Source organism: Pteropus vampyrus, unplaced genomic scaffold, assembly GCF_000151845.1.
Source record: "Pteropus vampyrus isolate Shadow unplaced genomic scaffold, Pvam_2.0 Scaffold271, whole genome shotgun sequence".
Taxonomy (NCBI): domain Eukaryota; kingdom Metazoa; phylum Chordata; class Mammalia; order Chiroptera; family Pteropodidae; genus Pteropus; species Pteropus vampyrus.
This window is the reverse complement of record NW_011889052.1, coordinates 922,478-941,852: the sequence shown is the minus strand read 5'-3', so window position 1 is coordinate 941,852 and position 19,375 is coordinate 922,478. Positions and strand designations below refer to the sequence as shown.

Sequence of the window (19,375 nt, the reverse complement as noted above, 5' to 3'; positions counted from 1 at the left end):
GAATTGACTCCTTTATCATTATGTTACGTCCCTCTTTATTCCTGGTGATATTGCTTGTTCTGAAGCCTGATTTGTTGTATATTCGCGTAGCCACCCCAGCTTCCTTTTGATTAGTGTTTGCGTGGTATGTCTTTCTCTGTCCTTGTCCTTTCAACCTCCCTTTCCTTTTGTCTTAACCATTTTTCAGTGTAAAGTTCAGTGGCATTAGTTAAGTACATCTGAAGAACCCTTTTTGCTGTGCAAACCTGAAACTGTCCCCATTACCCATTGCCTCCCCCAGTCCCTGGCAACTCCCATTCTGCTTCCTGTCTCCGAGTCTGACTATCCTAAATACCTCATGTCAGTGGAATCATACAACATGTGTCATTTCGTGACTGGCTTATTTCACTTAATATTATGTTCTCAGGGTTCATACATGTTGTAGCTTGCGTCAGGATTTCCTTTCTTTTTAAGGCTGAATAACATTCCATTCTGTGGACGTACCACGTTTTGTTCATCCATTCATCTGTCCGTGGACAACGGATTGCTTTTACATGTTAGCTATTGTGAGTAATGATGCTCTGAACATGGATGTCCAAATATCTCTTTGAGACCCTTCTTTCGATTTTATTAAATATACACGCAGAAGCAGAATTTCTGGAGCATACAATATTTCCATTTTTAATTTTTTGAGGAACTGCCATCCTGTTTTGTTTACCTTAGTGGCTGTACCATTTTTTCTTCTTACCGGTGGTATATGAGGGTTCTGATTTCTCGACATTCTCGCCATTTCTTTTTTTATATTGAATAAAAGTGTGTTTCTTGTAGACTTTACATAGGTGAGGTCTTATTTCTTGTATCCAGTCTGAAGGATCTGTCTTTTCACTGGTGAATTTGGACTATTTATATTTAATATGATTATTGATGCAGTTGAATTTAAATCTATTATCTTGTTAGTTGCTGTTTGCTCTATCTGTTCTTTATTCTAGTTTTTTTCTCTGCTTTTGGATTAATTGAATATTTTTATTTTATATCCAATATTAGTTTTTTAAATATCTCTTTTTAAAATGTTTAAGTTTTTAACGAGAGAGTATAAAGAGGGTTTTCTCATAATTGGATTCATGTCCTGATAATTTTCAGTTTTCTTTGCCTAAATGTCTTAATTGGTATGACAGAATTTCAAATAAAACAAGTGACAGATAAACCATGCCTGAACCTCACTGCAAAAGACACAACTGAAGTAAGCAATTCTGCCTTTTCTAAGTTTTCTACAGTTTCAAAACAAGAAACAAAATTCTTTTATGGCATTGATTATATCAGTTTGTGATCAAGTTCAAGAAACTAGTTATAAGATCTTGCTATTATACCTAAAACCAAAATGCTTCACACAATTATAGAATTAATTATTGTTTCAGTTTATGTGGAACTTGCACTTTGAGACTAATGAAGCAAAATAGAAAAGATCCTACCCTGAATAATGCTATTAGTATACGCATGAAAAAATTTTAAATTATTTTTGACATTCAATATTATATTTGTTTCAAGTGTACAGCATAGCATGCACATTTCACAAACTCACATTATAGACAACATTAGTTAATAAAAATTTTTGTTTACAAATTGATAAATCTAAACCCTTTTTGAAATGGTGTTTAGTTTTTAAACAAAATATTGAGGATAAAATATTTAAAGTGATAAATGAATAAGGTATTCACAGACACATTGCTTAAGTTTGTGTATTATTGATGGTCATGTGATGGTTACTATGACAAGAAGGTGTAGACTTTAGCATCAAAGAGTTTCATGCTCAAAAACCTGAGATTTAAGTAATCCTTTTATTTATGGGAAGCTCACATATAAAAGTTGTGCTGGATCTAGACTGTACATTAAATGATGTTATCAAAATGCTAAATCCCATTAAATCAGAGCCACTCTAATCCTTTCGCTTTCAACTTTGCATGTGACACAGTGGGATTAGAATACTTCTCTGTTGTTTGAAACTGAAGTGCATTGGCTGTCCAGAGCAAAATTTTAATAGTTTACGAATTTAAAAAGAGAATCCAAAGTTTATGCAGAAATGATTCTTGATATGTTCATTGAAAGATAATTATTGACTTTAAAAAATGCCTTTCCTTAATTGACATTTTAAAGACAGAAGTGAATTTAATCGAATTACTGGGACTTCAGTGACATCATTTATGGCTTCAAAAAGTCAAGTTATAAGTGAATCACTAGTGATACTTAGCCCTTCTTACTTCTTTAGAAGTCACATTTTATTAAAATTAGTAGTGTAACATCTATGCATGCTTGAATCAGATTTCATTATTTTGAAATAGTAGATAAGAAAGATATGATTTAGGAACTTATTAGCATAATCATGAGAAATTTAAGCATTTGTTTTAAGGAAAAGAATCGAAGAAAAAGCTTTTTCTACTGTATGATGGGACCTTTTATATGATGGGTCCACCTAGCATTTGAAAAGATCATTGTTTAAAAATCTTGATCAGGAATTACGGTAGGCGTTAAAATAGGAAACCTCGTATAAAAAAGTTAGGCACGTGGAAGCCGGCTCAAATTTATCATTAAAATTTTTGGAAAGATTTTATTTAGAGCTCTATACAAATTCAATATTTATTATCTTTCCAAATCTTAGTACTTTGTTTTAACTTGTAACTATGTAATATAAAGAATATGTAGTGAATGTTTTCACCGAACCCTTGTATAGATGTTACCCGTCCCGCCCAACATTCCTTGTGCTGGACAGATGTTGTTATTATTTTTTCTTCTGGACACTTGCCTAGAAGGTCTTGTTCCTGGGCTTATCCCCTCTGTACTTTGTAGTAGAACTGAGCTTAAAATCTATTCTGGTCTGGTTTTTTGTATCGACTTGCCTTAAGCCTCTGTGCTACCACTCTGTTACATCAAAGCCTTTCGGTGTTGGACTTGAGAACTGGGGATGGGATGGCTTTTGATTTTTCGAAGTTCTAGATGTATTTGCTTTGCGTATATTCTGTAATCGTGGTAGCCGCACAGCTTGGTCCGTGGGGGAAATTAAGAAGAAATAATGATTAAAAAGGCCCATGACTTTCATATTTGTAGTGCAGGATAGGAAAAGTGAGAGAAGGAGAGAGTATGACAAAGACGAAGATAGAAGGACTGTATTTCTTACTGTGTGTTTCTTTTTTCTTAGTAAATTTGTTGGAGAGAGGTAGACAGTGAAAGAGAGTTTGAAAGATGAGCTTGACCATTAAGTGGCTTGAATCATAGTACATTTGGCTTTTCAAATTTTCGGTTGGAGAAAGACTATATGTATTAGTTGAGAATCTTTGTTTGCAAGCAACAGAAATAGATTGACTAGGCAAAAGAAAGGTCGGAAGGTTGCTCACTTGGACTTGAGAAAGAAGTCAGCCGGGGCAGCTGAACCGCGCGTGTGGCCTTCCTTCCTGAATATAGTCATGAAATGGTCCTTTTCCAGGCGTTCTCTTCTTATCTTCTGATTGGCCAAACTCCAGTCTTGGGTCTGACCCTGTGGCGGTGGGTGTTGGTGCGAATAAGCAGCAGCCATTACACTAATTGATTTCTAATTGATTTACATTTACCCGATTGTGCTCATATGTCCGTATGAGTCTCTTAGAGACTCTGTTACAAAAGACTTTGAAAGCAGAGCTGCTACTCTGCCTCCTTTTTTTTCCTACTGAGCTGTGTATGGACTGGGAGCTCTACTTATTGCAGGCCCTTTGGTACTATTTACTACATTTTTCTGTATTTTTTGGCTATTCACCTACAATTTTGCCTATGCTAGATTATCATTCTTAATTTCAGGTTATGTTTGAAAATCGAGAACCTGGTTGTTCTCTAAAGATGATAATGTCCGTGACCACAGAGAGGAACTGCCTCCCCTAGCTAACTCAGGAAACATGTCTGTGTTTTTTGTGCCAGCAGGGCTAAGTGTAGTTTGGTTGACATAGTTAACCACAGTGATCTGTGAAGAAGCTGTACTTAACCCAAGATGAGGCCCATACTCACAATCTTTGGTCAAGAAAGGTGACTTCATCTGTCTGATAATAATAAAGCCATTTTATTTAAAAATGGAAATCTAATCTAATCTGACCTTATTTATTGTTCTTAGGAATCATTTTGGGACATGATTTGGAAATGGAGATATATGGAATAGTTGAAAGGGTTATAAGACTTGAAATCAAAAGACCTGATTTGAGTCTTATTGACTGTATAACCTTAGATAAATTGACTTTTTTTTATACTTCCTTTTTCTTACTAATGAAAGGGACATAACAGCACATGTTCAGTTCACCTCCCAGAGATGTGAGAATAAAGTGTTTACTTTCGGTAAGACTGTTTGTTACTGAGCTTTAATTTTCTAATCTGTAAAATGAAGGGAGTCTTTTCTAGCTCTAAATTTTTAAATTTTAATTTTTCTTTTTTTGCTTTCAAAACAACCGACAGAAGTTTCTAGGAGTGTTTTTCCCTGTATGGTACTCATCATAGGACATTTTCCCCTTCCCCAGGCAGTTACAGTGGTGCAGAATGGCCGACCTCAGTCTTGCAGATGCGTTAACAGAGCCACCTCCAGAAATTGAGGCTGAGATTAAACGGGACTTTATGGCCACGCTGGAGGCAGAGGCCTATGATGACGTCGTGGGAGAAACTGTCGGAAAAACAGACTACATTCCTCTTCTGGATGTTGATGAGAAAACCGGGAATTTGGAGGCAAAGAAGAAACCATGCCCAGATACTAGCCAGGTTGAAGGTAAGTAACTAACCCAAACGGGATATACAGGTTCAGAAAATAGATTGGGGATCATGCTTTGGGTTGTAATCTTGGAAACCTTGAGGAAACTGAACTGAGGCTAGTAACTTTCTCTTTATCTGAATTTCTTTATTCAAAACCAAGGACGTAGGTTAACATTACCCTTTAGTAGAGTGTGTGTTTATGAAGAAGCTGTGGATTACTTTTAATTCTAAAATTTCTTCTGTAATGTCTCAACTTCTGTATGATCTGCTTATGAATTTCCTAAATTAAATTGTTTGCTGTGTCTTTTCTTTGAAAGTAGGTTTGGAAAGTTAGATACATAAAATTCTACATTTAGATCAAGACTTAATTTAGAATGGAATCAGATGCCATTTGTCTTTGAAAATAATCCCAGGTCAGGATTAAAACATGATTAAAGCCTTTAAAAGAGATTTGCTGCTTTTACATGTTGCTGGTTCCGCTTTGTTAATATAGGAGGATTTCTGCATCTGTGTTCATGTGGGATATTTGTCTATTGTTTTCTTGTGATGATTTTGTCCAGTTTTAGAATTGAGGTCATGCTGACATCATAAAATGAGCTGAGAGGTTTTCTAGAATAGAAATTGTGTAGAATTGATGTTTTTTCTTCAATGTTTATTTGAGAGACTTTGTCAGTGAACCATTCTGGGCCCAGAGATTTCTTTGTCAGGTTTTTAACAAGGAATTCAAATCAATTTCATTAAGGGATGTCAGAACTATTCGGATTGTCTCTTTCTTCTCAAGTGAGCTTTGGTAGTTTGTATCTTTCAAGGAATTGGTCTGCTTCCTCTAAATTGTCAAATTAATGGAAATAAAACTGTATTTATCACCTTGTTATTTTAATGTCTATAGGATCTGTTGTCATGAATCCTCTCTTTCATTCATTATGTTGGTAATCTGTGTCCTCTTTTTTTTTTTTGATGAGTCTGGATAGAGTTTGTCAATTACTGATTTTCTAAAAGATCCAGCTTTTGGTTTCATACTTTTTTCCCTATTTTTCTATTTTTAATTTCTGCTCATATCTTTAATATTTCCTTTTGCTTACTTTCAGTTGAATTTTTCTTTTTCTGTTTTTTTAAATTGGTAGCTTAGATCATTGATTTGAAACGTTTCTTTTCTAAATTAAACACTTTTAAAATTGATATAATTGACATACAACATTAGATTCAGCTGTATGACGTAATGATTCGATATTTGTATATATTGCGAAATGATCACCCCAGTAAGTCTGGATAATAATGATGCATCACTACACAATTCCAACTGTTTTTGCCTTGTGATGAGAACTTTCCCTCTTAGCAGCTTTCAAATATACAATACAGGATTATTAACTATAGTCACCACGCTGTACGTTACACCCTCGTGACACTTATTTTATAGCTGGAAGTTTGTACCCTTTGATCACCTTCACCCATTTTCCCTACTCCCCAACTTCTACCTCTGGCAACCACCTAAAATAAGCTTTTAATGTTATAAATATCCCTCTAATCATGGTTTTAGATCTGTTCCATAGATTTTGATATGCTAGGTTTTTTATTTTCATTCTGTTCAAAGTATTTTCTAATTTCCCTTGTGAATTCCTCTTTGACCCATGGGTTATTTAGAAGTATGTCGATTTCTTAATATTTGGGGATTTTCCAGATGTCCGCCTGTAGTTGATTTTTAGTTTAATTCTGTTGTGGTCAGAAGACATCCCCTGAGATTCCAGTTCATTTCAGTTTGTCAGGGTTTGTTTTATGGTCCAGAGTCTGGCCCGTCATGGTCAGTGTTCTGCGAGCGCTTGAAATGATGTGTATGACACCATTAGTGTGTGAAACACTCTTACCAACGCCAGTGACGTCTGTTGGTCAATAGTGTTTGTTTTCTGTATCTTTGCTGACTGTGTATCTCTTGCTGTAGTGATTTCTGAGAGAGATGCTGAAGTCTCCATGTAATTTTTTAGGATTGTGTCTTTCTCCCTTCAGCTCCATCAGTTTTTATTGAATGTTACTTTGGAGATCTGTTGTCATGTGCATATCCTTTTAGATTGTTACGTCTTCTTGATGAGTTAACCCTCATATTGTTTGTTCTGAAGTCTAATCCTGGTCGTGTATTAGTAGGAGCTGCCCTAGTTTCCTTCTGATGACCGTTTGCATGACATACCTGTCTCCTTTTGCTCTCAGCACAGTTCCTTTTAAGTATTTATTAAAAGTGGAGTTTTTTATATACAAAATATGGACGAGTCTTGCTTTCTTATCCAATCTAAAGACCACTGTCTTTTAATTGATGTGTTTAGACTATAGTTAATGTGTTATCGATATGGTTGGATTTAAGTCTGTCACTTTAGTTGCTTTTTATTCCATCTGTTCTTAATTCTGGTTTTATTTTTTTTTCTGTCTGCTTTTGGATTAATTGAATATTTTTTATGATTCTATTTTTAAGTCTAATATTGGCTTATGTATATTTCTCTTTAAAATTGTTTCACTTTTGACCTAGAGTTTACAGTGTACACCTTTAATTTCTTCCAATCTGCCTTCCAGTAATATTATGTATGGTGTAAAATTCCATGCAAAACAATGTCCAGTTCCTCTTTAATCTTTTGCATTGTTGTCTGACACACCGAATGTTAGTAACCTATGTAGTTACTTTCTTTGATTCATATTGTCATTATCTTTTAGAATGAATAAAAATTTGGAAAAACGCCTTTTACATTTACTCTAACTTTGACCATTTTAGGCACTCTTCATTTCTTTGTATAGACCCACATTACTACCTCGCACGGTGCTCCTTCTGACTGAAAACCCCCTTTTATGTCTCTTATAGCACAGGTCTGGTTAAGAGTCAATCATCTCAGCTTTGGTTTATTTGAAAAGCGAACCTTCACTTTCAGAAGATACTTTTGCTGGGTGTCATATTCTGTGTTACTTTTTTCTTTCACTAATAATTTAAAGGAAAATTAGTCTTCCTACTTGCATAGTTTCTGACAAGAAGTCTGTTATAATCTCGATCTTTATTCCTTTTTTTTTCCTTCCTGGCTGCCTTCAGGTTTTTATCTCCATCTTTGGTTTTCAGCAGTTCGAATACGTTGTGTTTAGGTCACGTTTTGGCATTTGTCCCGCTCGGAGTTCTCTGAGCTTGGAGCTCTCTTGTGCTTTGACGCGGTTCATTAAGTTTGGAAATTATTTGGCTGTTATCTTTAAAAATATCTCTTTGCTTAGATTCTTGGATGTTGTCCCACAGTTCTTGGGTGCTCTTTTTTTCTTTTTCCTCCCTCTTTTTCTTCTCTTTATGTCTAATTTGATGTACTTACTTTTAACTCGCCTTCAGGTTCCCTGATTTTTTCCCTGGCTGTGTTGAGTCTAATGAAGACCCCTCAGTGACATTCTTTATCTTTAATATCTTCTCTTCTTCATTTCTAGCATTTCTCTTTGACTCTTTAATTTCCACCTCATCTATTCATACATCTTTCTGTCTTTCCACCGTAGATATTAACATATCAATCGTAATTATTTTAAATCTCTGTCTCGTAATTTGAACATCTGGGTCGTCTCTCAGTCTCATCATTTTATGTCTTGGTAATGTTTTTTTTCTTTCTTTCTCCCCTGGCATTTTGTTTCTGTGTCTCTTAATTTTTGAGTAAATGCTGGACCTCACATGTGAAACAGTAGACACTGAGACGAGAAGTATCTATGCCTGGAAATACCTTTATTATTACTTGGTCATCGACATAAAGGGTTGAGTTGATGTAGGCAGGCGCTGAGCTAGGGTTGGGTTTTATTGTTTGTGTGATTGTCTTCAGTGCACTGCAGGTTCCAAGTTCCTCCCTTCCTCATAGTTAGACTGGGGACCGAGGTGCTGGAAGGCTTTGCTCAGTGCTCTTGCTCCACTCTGAGCTTTTGCCCTCCTCTCTGCACTTGCGCCTCAGAAAGATGTGTCTCCAGGCTCTTGTCCCCCACTTCTCAGAAGAGTTCCGCCTGGTAGAGGGCAGGGTTTTTTTTTTTTTTACTTTTGCGTTTTAGTCCTGGTTTAAGCTCAGTCCTGTGTGCGTGCATCTCATGGTTTGAGTCTTTCCCTTGTACAGTGATGGGGTCTTCTCATGGTCTTGGTGTGGAATCCTGGGCTGGGACTTTTTCTTGCTCCTCCCCTAGGCGAAGAGGGCATTTCCTTATTCCTCCTTGCCCAGCTGCCCTGGGTCTTCACGTGGGCCCTGGGGCTGACTGGGGTCGAGACTCTTCCTCCAGCACCCGAAAGGGAGCACGGTCCCCTGGGGACAGGGCAACTCTCCCTGGTCTCCCGACCCGCCTCCGGTCTTTCTTGGGAGCGTCTATCTGGTGGTCATCTTTGGAGACAGACCCGCACGTGGGTGTGAGCGCCCCTTGTGTCTGTCGATCCCAGGACCCCGTATTCTCACGCTGGCCTTCACTTAGCCTTCAGCGAGTCACGGAAGTGTTTGGTTGAATTTTTCTTACCTGCATCGGTGGCACCAGCATCTCTTCCTCACGTATCTGACACAGGAGAGCCAGCGCTCACGTCCCCGCTCTCCTCGAGGGGATTGTCTTTCTTTGGATTTCATACTGCTTAGTGCCCCTAAAACCCCAGCTTTCTGGTGAGTTTAAGATATGATTTCGTAGTCGATCTGGCTTTTTTGTTGTTGTTGATGGGATGGGAGTGACATTTAAAAATAAAGAGGACTTAGTGGGAATAAAGGAAATGGTAAGGAGCGAATATTTTAGTAACTTGAGCCATGGCTGAGATGCTCTCCCCTCGCTGGTTAATGTACCTTCAGCGGTCGCAGGTGGAAGAAGCTCGCTGCTTGTCATTTTCTGCTTTCCTTTAGCCGTCATGCTTTCCACCACCGGGCTCGGTTTAGGCAGGTGGCAACGGTGGCTTTTCTTGGGCTTGGTCTTGGTGACTCGATCTGTGTACTATTAACTTGACCCAAGAGGAGGAAAGTTTTTCAGACGTGATTTTGCTCATAAAAAGTTATCGAATTTTCCCTGCTAATAGTTTAAAATATGTGAATAGCCTGTAATTAAGAGTTTATGGACTCAGGAAGGCTGCTCTAGAAATCGATAACTGTGGTTGCTCGGAGAAGGACTAGATGGCTGGGGTGTGGGGTAGGTGGGCGGCTTATTTTTACTGTATATCTCTTTGGACCAATTGGATTTCGTCCACATGCATTTATTAACTTGTTCAAAAAGAATAATATAGAGTTTATAATTACAATATTTAGCTTAAGTAAAAGTTGCTGATTTTTTTCGTACCACCTTGTTTGTGGAAGGCGTGGCTAAGGATAAATGGGAGAAGGAAGGAAGCCGGTGGGAGACATGGAAGAAGAAGGGAGAAGCTTCTTTATTTGGTCTTGTAGAACTTGAGCACGAGTGAGTTCTCTGTGAATGGGCCTTCTCTGCTACGGGTCTGATTTTTTATAGATGTTTGCCAAAATGATAAGTTATGTGTTTTGCCTGGAGAACATTATTTTTATGGTTTATTAGACATCCAGGTTTAAGTTTGATTTCATTCTTGGATGAGAGTCAGTAAGTCATCCCTGGTGCTCTTCGATAAGATTTTACAGCGTGCTCACGTAGGCCAACCAGTGGAACTTTATCAGCCAGCTTCCTGCATCTAGATATAGAAAGGGCAGTTAATTGGGTCGTGCCCATAATAGAACTCTTTAGACAATGGTTTTATTTCTCTTAATTCTCAGACGCCCACTCTGATTGCTCTCAACTTAAAAATGAGGGCGTAAGAAAGCAGGGCTGCCTTTATGAAGCTTAACGCAAAGTAGAAAACGTTGCCTTTTTTGCCCTAGGTACAATTCCTGCCCCGAACCTGGAAACAATGACTTCTCCAGGAAGCTCTATTTTTTGTTTGTTTTAGAGTGAAAGGGCATTTCCAGTTCACAGTGTGGGTGCTAGGGATGCTTGTCGTTACTGGATTCAGCTTTGTTTTTAGGCCTTTTATTGTGGCTGTGCTGTGTACCTTTTCCCATGTACCCCCGTTTAGCTTTGCTTCTGCAAGTATGTCGTCTTAGCATTGCCTTTAGATAGCCAAATACGTGGAAATAAAACGGCCGTCAGACTACTTCTGAAATGCCTGTCACTTTGGGAAACAGTTCGCAAAATACTTTTTCAGAACGTATGTACTGCTACTTGATTTCGTGTCCTTTGTAAACGTTATCTTCCTAATAATTGTTCATCATCAGCTTTATATGCCTCTTATTTTCTAGGTCAGGGAGACAAAAGACAGAAGCTCTTTCTTAGATGTGAATAACAGCAGTAATACTGCGACTCATTCAAGACATGGTCATAGATGTTTGAATGAACATCTAACACATTGTTGACCCTTAGACACAAATAAATAGTTGGCAAATTTGTCGACATTTTTTTCTGTACTCTGTGTGCTTAGATGTGAGACCGAGAGAATACTTTGTCTCCAACATTCCAGGAAGTTTCTGAGGCCAGGAACGTGTTTCTGAGGCCAGGAACATGTTTCTGAGGCCAGGAACCTGTTTCTGTAGAATGTTTTAACCTAAGACAGTGGGTCTCAAAGTGTGGTCTTGGATCAGCAGTGTCAACTGGGAACTTGTTCGAAATGCAATTCCTAGGCCCACAGGGAATCAGACGCTCTGGGGGTGTGGCTCAGCACTCGGTGTTTTAACAAGCCATTGCTGGTGACTTGGCTGCATGTCCAAGGTTGAGAAACGTTGACCCAGGAGGAAGGGCCTACTGCATCAGTCCTAGAAAGGATGATAACTGGGTAATATTTCTCCTTGTTCAGCTGGCTGGGGCCTTCTATTGCGGACTGCAGCCTACTTAAGTGGCCACCAGAGGGCAGTGGTGGCACAGGCCCGACTTTTGCCCTAGCATTGAGGCCATGCTGAATCCTCCCCATTTTGCCCAAAGCAGACTCCGTGGCCCTTCCTCACAGCCCACGTGCCCTCTCAGTGGCCTGCTCTTCCTCTTCTCTGCCAAGCGGACTTGCCAGCGGCGGGAGTCTGAAATCTCTTGTGGAAGAAGAGATTTAAAATATTAATAAATTTGAATATTCTTATGTCTCACACATGTGATTAGTTTTTTTGTTTTGTTTTGTTTTGTTTTGTTTTTAAACTCGTGTCGTTTTCAGTACTCTGTGTGTTTAGCTGAGAAAGTGTTCATGTCATGCATGAGAGTCCCTCTGGGGCAAATGAGTCACTGAAAGAAGGCAGTATGGCATCTTTTGAACTGGGACTTCTCCAGTAACGTGCAGTGTTCCAGTGACTACAGCCAAACGAGTCTTATCTGCAGAGATGTGTACAAGCCTTTTTTCCTTTACTAAAACCTAATATTTTCATGTTTAGAGTTGTTTTTAATCTCTCCTGAACTTAGAGTTTTAGATCGTTAGGTGTTGTGTATATGGTAGAATTTGTCTTTTATTTTCTTCTAACCTCCTTGTTTTTCTTTTATTTATTTTATTTTATTCTGGTTAGTTGCTTATGTCGTAGTCTCACAATTATCGCTTAGTCTAGTAATGTCATTTAAGCTAGATTTTTGTATAAAGCAAAAGTAAACTAATTTTAGGTTCTCACAAGGTTACTTTATAGTTTACTGAGCAGTCTGCAGTTAATCTATAGTTGGTCACTAGATTAACCAATCTATAGTTGATCAGTCTACAGTTAATAACAATGAGAATGATAATAGTTATTAACGTTTGCTTAACACTGTATGATCGACACAGTCCTCCCTCCAGTATTACTGCGTTTAGTCCTCATGATAACCGTGAAAGGTAGATATTGTCCCATTTTTCAGGTGAGACTATTAAAGGCTTAGAGAGCACTAGGGAATTGCATTTGATCGTTTAGTGAATAGTGACAGAACTACAACCTGTACCCAGACCTTCTGATTTTAAACCTGTGTCCTTCCTATGAAACCGTATCATCTTCGTGAATGCATAACTTTCTGCTTGATTTACTGTCTCGTAGATCTGTTTTTCAAAACTAAATATTTACTTATTTAACTCAAGAAGCAGAATTATCAGACATATAAATAGTGTGTTCAGGAGATATAAATGAGAATCTTATTCATTTGCATAAAGAGCATGAACTCGAGGCTCTGCTGCTCATTCACGTGAATTCGTAAAGTCTTCCACTTTCCTAGACAACTTCCGGTACTTGCTCCCCTGTTCATAGTCTCAGCTGATGACCTTCAGAACAGACTCAACAGACTCAAAGAGAACTTCCGCCCAGCGCCCCTCCCTCCCCATCTCACCCGCCTTCCCCGGTGCCCTTTGCTCTTTCTCTGCTTGTTATGGGCGAACTGTTTGCGCTGTCACCGCCGATGGCATTGCCTCTTCTGTCTCTTGCAGTATCAGCTGGGTCATTCATCAGCATTAAACGTACCATAAGTTTTTCCTTCATTAAAAAAAAAAAAATCCCATCTCCGCCCCATGTCCATCTCATCCACTTCGTTTTATTCTGTTCCTTCTCTGAAAAAGATGTACCTACCCCCTGTCTCGAGTTCTTTTCCTCTCTTCTCTCCCGAATCCACGCCCATCTGACTTTAACTGATACCGTGCCACCCAGACTGCTCCTTCTAGGGCACGAGACTTTCACATTGCCGGGGATGAATCAGGCTCCAAAGGTTTTGGCTTGAGCAACTAACTAACTAAAAGGAAGGAATTGCCATCATCTGAGATTGGGAAGACTGTAGAAGGAGTAGATTTGAGGGGAAGATAAGAAATTCAGCTGGGAGTCTGTTGAGTGTGACTTACCTGATCCTGGTGAAGGTACCACGTGGGAAGGGACGCGGCTCTGGGGTCCAAAGGAGAGGTCTGGGCTAAAGACACACCTCTGGAAGTTGACAAGATTTCAAGCTTTTGCTAAGGGTGGCGATTGGCAGCCCTTTTAAGACTGGGTTTAGATGTAACCTTCGAAGAGCATTTCCTGACTCGTCTCTGCCTCCTTCAGGCCCCTTCCCCCTCAGCCTCTTTTTTTCCATCTTCCCCTCTGTAAGTGCCTTTCTTCTCTGAAGGTATTTGTTGTCTCACACTTATCCCACTCTAGAGTAGAGATAGTATTTTGTTTATTTTTTACATTCCATGCAGAATAACACAGTTAGCAAAAAGAGAGAGGCACAGTTACCAGCAACCTCAAGTTGCTCAGTGGTAAGAAGCCAGAGGTGTCAAAGTGACACTTGAGACAAGTGACAGGAGAGAACCATGGAGAAGCACATCAAGTGAGGTCATGCAGTCTGACGGCCTGTGGGGAACCAGGGCGACGCCACTGCTCTTGGAGCATGGTGGGTGGACAGTCATTGTTCGTTAAACTGAATAGACATTGTTTTTTAGCAAACTAAACTGAACTCATTTTGTTCAGGTTCCGGTTATATTAACGCGCAGACTAACAGTTATGTCTGTAAACTAAAACGTAGCTATTTATTTAGGTAGACCTCAGTGTCTAATCCTAAACCCTTGTAATATAGTCTCACTGATTACATTTAGGGAAATTTTTTATCTATACATAAACTAGTGTGACATTTTTGCAAAAATAGTTGTTGGACTTTGATTTGAAAATATATTGCTTAACTGAGTTTCTTTTAGAAAAGAAAAATAGTACTAACAGTTAACAGTTTATAACGATGGTACCTTAATAAGAAAGAAAAGCAGAGATCTCATTTAAGAGGTTAATTCGTCAGGTTCTTTCTGTAGCTGAGAAATTCCGAGAGTTGCACAGGAGAAAAATATCAAAGAAATGAACATCCTATCTGTAAACTCCCATCCTAACCCAGATGTCCTCTACGTTTTTCTCCCCCAAACCCGATTCCCCTCACGTTTAGGCACCGACTCCAAGTGGGTTGGCAGAACATTTGTTTCTAACAGTCAAACTTCTTACTCGGAAAATGGTGTGAAATAGCTCAGTGAGACCACAGAGGTATTCCTACTGCACCCCAGTTAGGCTGCATGTCATTCATTTTACTGAAAACAAAGAAGTAGCATGTGACGCGTGGTCTCTTGGTGTTGATCTTGTTTGAAACCTTCTGGTAATAGCTTTGTTCCCCTGATTATAAAAACAAAACATCACTCTGAAGAAAATTAGAAAATTAAGTATTTTAAAGGCACAGCCTCTGATACTTTTTGTTCTTAGAAATTTCAGGTTAACTTAGGAGTTCCTTGGTGCACTCTCCCTCCTTACGGCCCGTTCTGCCACCCCACATATATAGCATTTATTCCAACCATTCCTTCATTCTTTCCTTCTTTAAGCAGTATTTATTGAGAATACTCTTGTCACTGAGAAGGAAGAAATGGAACTCAAAACTTGAAACCTCAAGGGGTTGACAGCTCATTAGGGAAGACAGTCAACTGCCAAAGGAAAGGAAATGAAGAACTGTGGGATTTGACAGGAGTGACGTAATGCCTGGTTTCTCACTCCAGGGAGAAAGCAGAAGCCTCTTGGGAAGGACAAGGAGGGGGGCCAAGCACAGGTGTGGAGGCGGGGAATCCGTGCAGGTGCTGTAGGTCTTTGTGGGGGAGTAGAAGGGGAGGAGGTCTCTTCCGAGAGGAGGCCATGTTTTCTTTGGGGGAGGTGAGGTCCTATGCTGAGAAACAGAGGTGGAAGGGGTCGGGGGTGTGAGGAGGACAGGATGGTTTAGCACGGACATTGTAGAGTGTGGAAGAATGAGTTGACAGATATTTGGGCCAAGTGATGAATTTATAGTGGTGTATCAGCCTGCCTTTGTTCTGGAACCTTAGCCCAGCCGTTTTTTTCTTAGTGGATGGGTCTCTGAGAATCTCTGTACTAGCACTGCAATCCTTCTGTAAATTTTAAAGCATTCTAAAAAATCTTGTGTAAAATAACATTTTATTTTATTTAAATAAGTGAAAATTTCCCTTGACTCCCACTTAACCCTATTTATTTCTCAAGAGGAGGGGGTCTTTTAAGGTTATGTTCTTTGTATTTACAAACGTACGATCAGAAATCATTACCCTTAGTTTTATACAAACGAGATCGAACCACATATGTTATTTTTTATAACTCGCTATTTTTATTTACATCTTAGAAATTTTTTCTGTCAATACACATAAACCGTTCTTTGTAACTTCCGCTTTGGTGTAGAGATCTTGAAACTTTAATCACATACCCATATGAGAATTCTGAAAGATTTCATACCCTTTGTACATTTTGAAGTGGACACCTAAAATTTTCTTTTTAGCAAAAGATTAAATAGTTGAAAAGCAAGTGTGTTTTTAGAATGTTTTACTTTGCCACATAAAAATAATAGTTACATCACTCTTTTAAATGTGTCCAAATGCTTAATATATAGCGTTTTGATTCCCATCATCATTTATTTTAAAAATGCATGAGCAAGCTGTTCTTTATCATTGGAAATGTAAATCCATCTTTTGATTCCTTGAATTCTTATTTCCAGTCCTGTCTCTCACAGACATTTTTCCTAATGTAGTGTATTTTTACACACGAAAGTTTTTTCCCTTAAGTTGTTGTGGTTTTGTAACTAAATATGTATGGAAACTTAATTTTTAATTTAAAAAGTTTCTGTAACGATAAGGCTCTAAGTATTAACTTGCTCCAGAAGAATTTAGCATATAATTACTAGTAGTAAACAGTTGACCTATGCTATAATTTCTGATAAGTTATTACTAACCATAAAAGTTGAATTTAATTGGAAACGTTTCTATTAATGAGATGATGAGGTCTATTATTTTTCTTGATTGGGTCATGAATCTGTGGATAACGTTTTTTACTAGGCTGAAACAGGTTTCATTTAGCAATTTGTATTTCTGTTCTTACGGATGTAATAGCCAAGAAACCTTGTTCCCACGGCTGTGTGCGGGAGTAGAAGCTTTGTCACAGTGGTGTCCTCAGTTCTTTTAGTCACATGCTAAGAATTCCATAATTCAGTCCTGTTAAAAATTATCAGCAGTGTCCTATCAGATGGCAAGTCTTTCAGGTTTGATGACAGCAGAGAGCTGAAACCTCTCGAACCGGAAACAGACTTATTACTCAGTCATTGGATAAGTCACTTTGTTCAGAGCTTGCTCTAGTTTCACAGATTTGTGATATTTTCTTTGACATATTTCTTTTTTAAAAGTCTCCTGTTTACCGTATCCGACATTGTGTCCCTGGGTGATATACATTTTCTTTGAACGTGATGTCCTTGTCCTTGTCCTTGGTAGTTCTCCTCAGTTACCTGGTGACACTGTCTTATTCGAGGTTGCCCGTGATGCACGACTGCCACCTGCGACAGCACTGCCAGGCGGGGTGTGGGGCTTTGCACTCTTGGGCACTGCCAGTCACCCAGGGAGCTGGCTTCCTCTCGTGCCAGAGCCTTCAGTCTTGGCTCCCGTCTGGAGGTGGCTGGCACGAGGCTGACGGTTGTGGAGCGAGGGGAGGAAGGCGTGGGTCGGTGGGGACCGGCCTGGCAGCTTGTAAGAGCCCCACCACCGCTGTGTCCCTGAGCATAGGGTGGGTACCTCGGAGCCCCGCTTTCCTAGGGGCTTGCTTTGGGCCGTGGCTTCTCCGGTGTGGTCCCGTTTGCTTTCATTGTCTTGGATATTTCTCATCATTTCTGGTCCACTGGAGGGTACCCTCCTTGATTTCCAGATCTTTATTTATGCTTTTAGGCAATTTCTTCTGCTGCTTTTTTTAAGTGTTTGCGATATATGTTGAGACTGACCTGTGTGCCTCAGTTGACTCTTATCTAGTCTTAAATTCTTTCATGCGCTTAATTAAAACAGGATTTCGTCTGTGAAAGTCTCCCTTTATATCCCCATCTCTGGTTCCCCACACTCCAGTCCTTAGCAGTGACCGGTGGCGTTTGGTATATGTTCTTTCATATTTTTTCTGATTGTGTGTTGTTTTTATAATGCTGTTATGCCATATTTGCTTTTATTTATTTATTTTTAATATGTCCTGGCATCTTTCCATATCAGACCCTGAAGACCACCCTCATTTCTTTTAATAGTTGTGTATTATTTCACAGTTTAGTGAAAAGCTGTTCATGGGCATTCGTTACTTTTTAAACAATGCCGTAATAAACATGCTATTTACATTCATTTTTGTGTAATTTTATGTCTTTTCATCAACGAAATACCTAAAATGGATTGTCGCATTAAATGGATATTTCAAAATTTGATAGACTGCCAAATTCTCTCTTAAAAAGGTGGTTTTAATATATATTCCCCAAATGGTGCATGAGATTACCTCTTTTCCTATCTATATACTTTTGCCCACATTGGCTTTTATCAGATTTTAAAAAGATTTTATCACTCTCATGGCCAAAAGATGGTATCATTTTTTTCTTTGTAATTTGCATTTCCCTGTTATCTGCATTTTATTTTCTTGCTGTCTGTATTTTAAAATGAGGCAGATTTTTTTTAAATATGCATTTTTTTTTTTTTTTTTTGAGTGAGAAGGAATGCATTTTGTAAGCTTTCTGTGTGAGGCTAAAGGGGAATTTATTTATTTTGGCCAAAATATGGGATAGAGCATGTTTTGCATCTCTCTGGATAAGCAAAACAACATGTGAAGCCCTAGAATGGAGCATGGTGGGAATTTAATAAGTCTGTTTTCTTTCATTCCTTTATTTCCCTCTTCTTCTCCTTCTTCTTCCGGTAATTGATATTCTCTTTTTGGTCTGCCTTGTTCTTTTAGATTGTTCCCCTTAGTTGTTCCTCTGCTATTTGAGAGAACAGAATGAATGATCTTTTCAGTGAATTTATGTGAACGATTTCTGCCCTGGATTTATGGGATCCAGAAAGTTGGACTGTGTGGTTTCTTGCCTTCCGAAGTAAAACTTTGCATTTTACATTTTCATAGCATCCATTCTAGATTTTCACTTGTCTGTGAGCTTCTTGCGAGAGATTCCGAGGAAACTTGAGATGGCAGGCACACTCGAAAGCTGCACAGGTTGCTGGAATGTTAGGTACGGTCAAGGCCTTTCAGGAAGGGTAACGATACACACTCAGTTGATCGACGTAGTCAGAGCAATGGCAATCAAGATTTCATGAGGAATTTTTTAAAAAGTAAATTAACAGCTGGTTCTAAAATTTATATGGAAAAGGAAAGCAATTAGAATAACCAAAACAATTTGGAAAAGACCCAATTTGGAGGCCTCACACGACCTCATCTCACAACTTTATACAAATATAACAATCGAGACAGTGTACTGTTGGCAGAAGGGACTGACTTTTTGTCAGCGGAACAGAGGAGTCCAGGCTTATATCCACACGTTACGTTCGGGTCAGTCAGTCTTCAACAGAGGTGCGGAGTCAAGTCAGTGGAATAAGGCTAGCCTTTCCAACAAATGATAAAGGAGCAGTTAGGTGCCTGTATTCAGAATTACGAATCTAGATCCATATTTTACACCATATGCAAAATTTAACTCTAAACGTATCATAGCCCTCAATTTAAAAATTATGAAACTTCTAAAAGAAAACACAGGAGAAAATCCTGTGACCTTGGGTGAGGTGAAGATTTCTTAGACACTTCACCGAAAGCATGAAAGCATAAAAGAAAAGGTAAATTACACTTCGTTAAAATGTAAAATTTTGCTCTTTAGAAGACACAGCTGAGAAATTGAAAACACAAGTTATAGACTGGGAGAAAATATTTGCAAAACTCATCTGATAAAGAGT

General features: G+C 38.7%; 1 protein-coding gene across 18 annotated transcripts in view; it reads left to right on the top strand.

Annotated features, from left to right (window-relative positions):
• The window catches only part of LOC105302353 (microtubule-associated protein 4), a 153,678-nt gene that overhangs the window by 44,737 nt on the left and 89,566 nt on the right, over positions 1-19,375 (top strand). For 17 of the 18 annotated variants that reach the window (XM_011375345.2, XM_023520535.1, XM_011375351.1 and 14 more), the window contains one exon: positions 4,506-4,747. In XM_011375345.2, coding sequence (XP_011373647.1) covers positions 4,525-4,747 — 223 coding nt within the window. In that variant the 5' untranslated portion in view covers positions 4,506-4,524. Of the gene's footprint in view, positions 1-4,305; positions 4,327-4,505; positions 4,748-19,375 lie in introns of those variants that run through there. The other variant, XM_023520537.1, reaches the window with a different exon arrangement.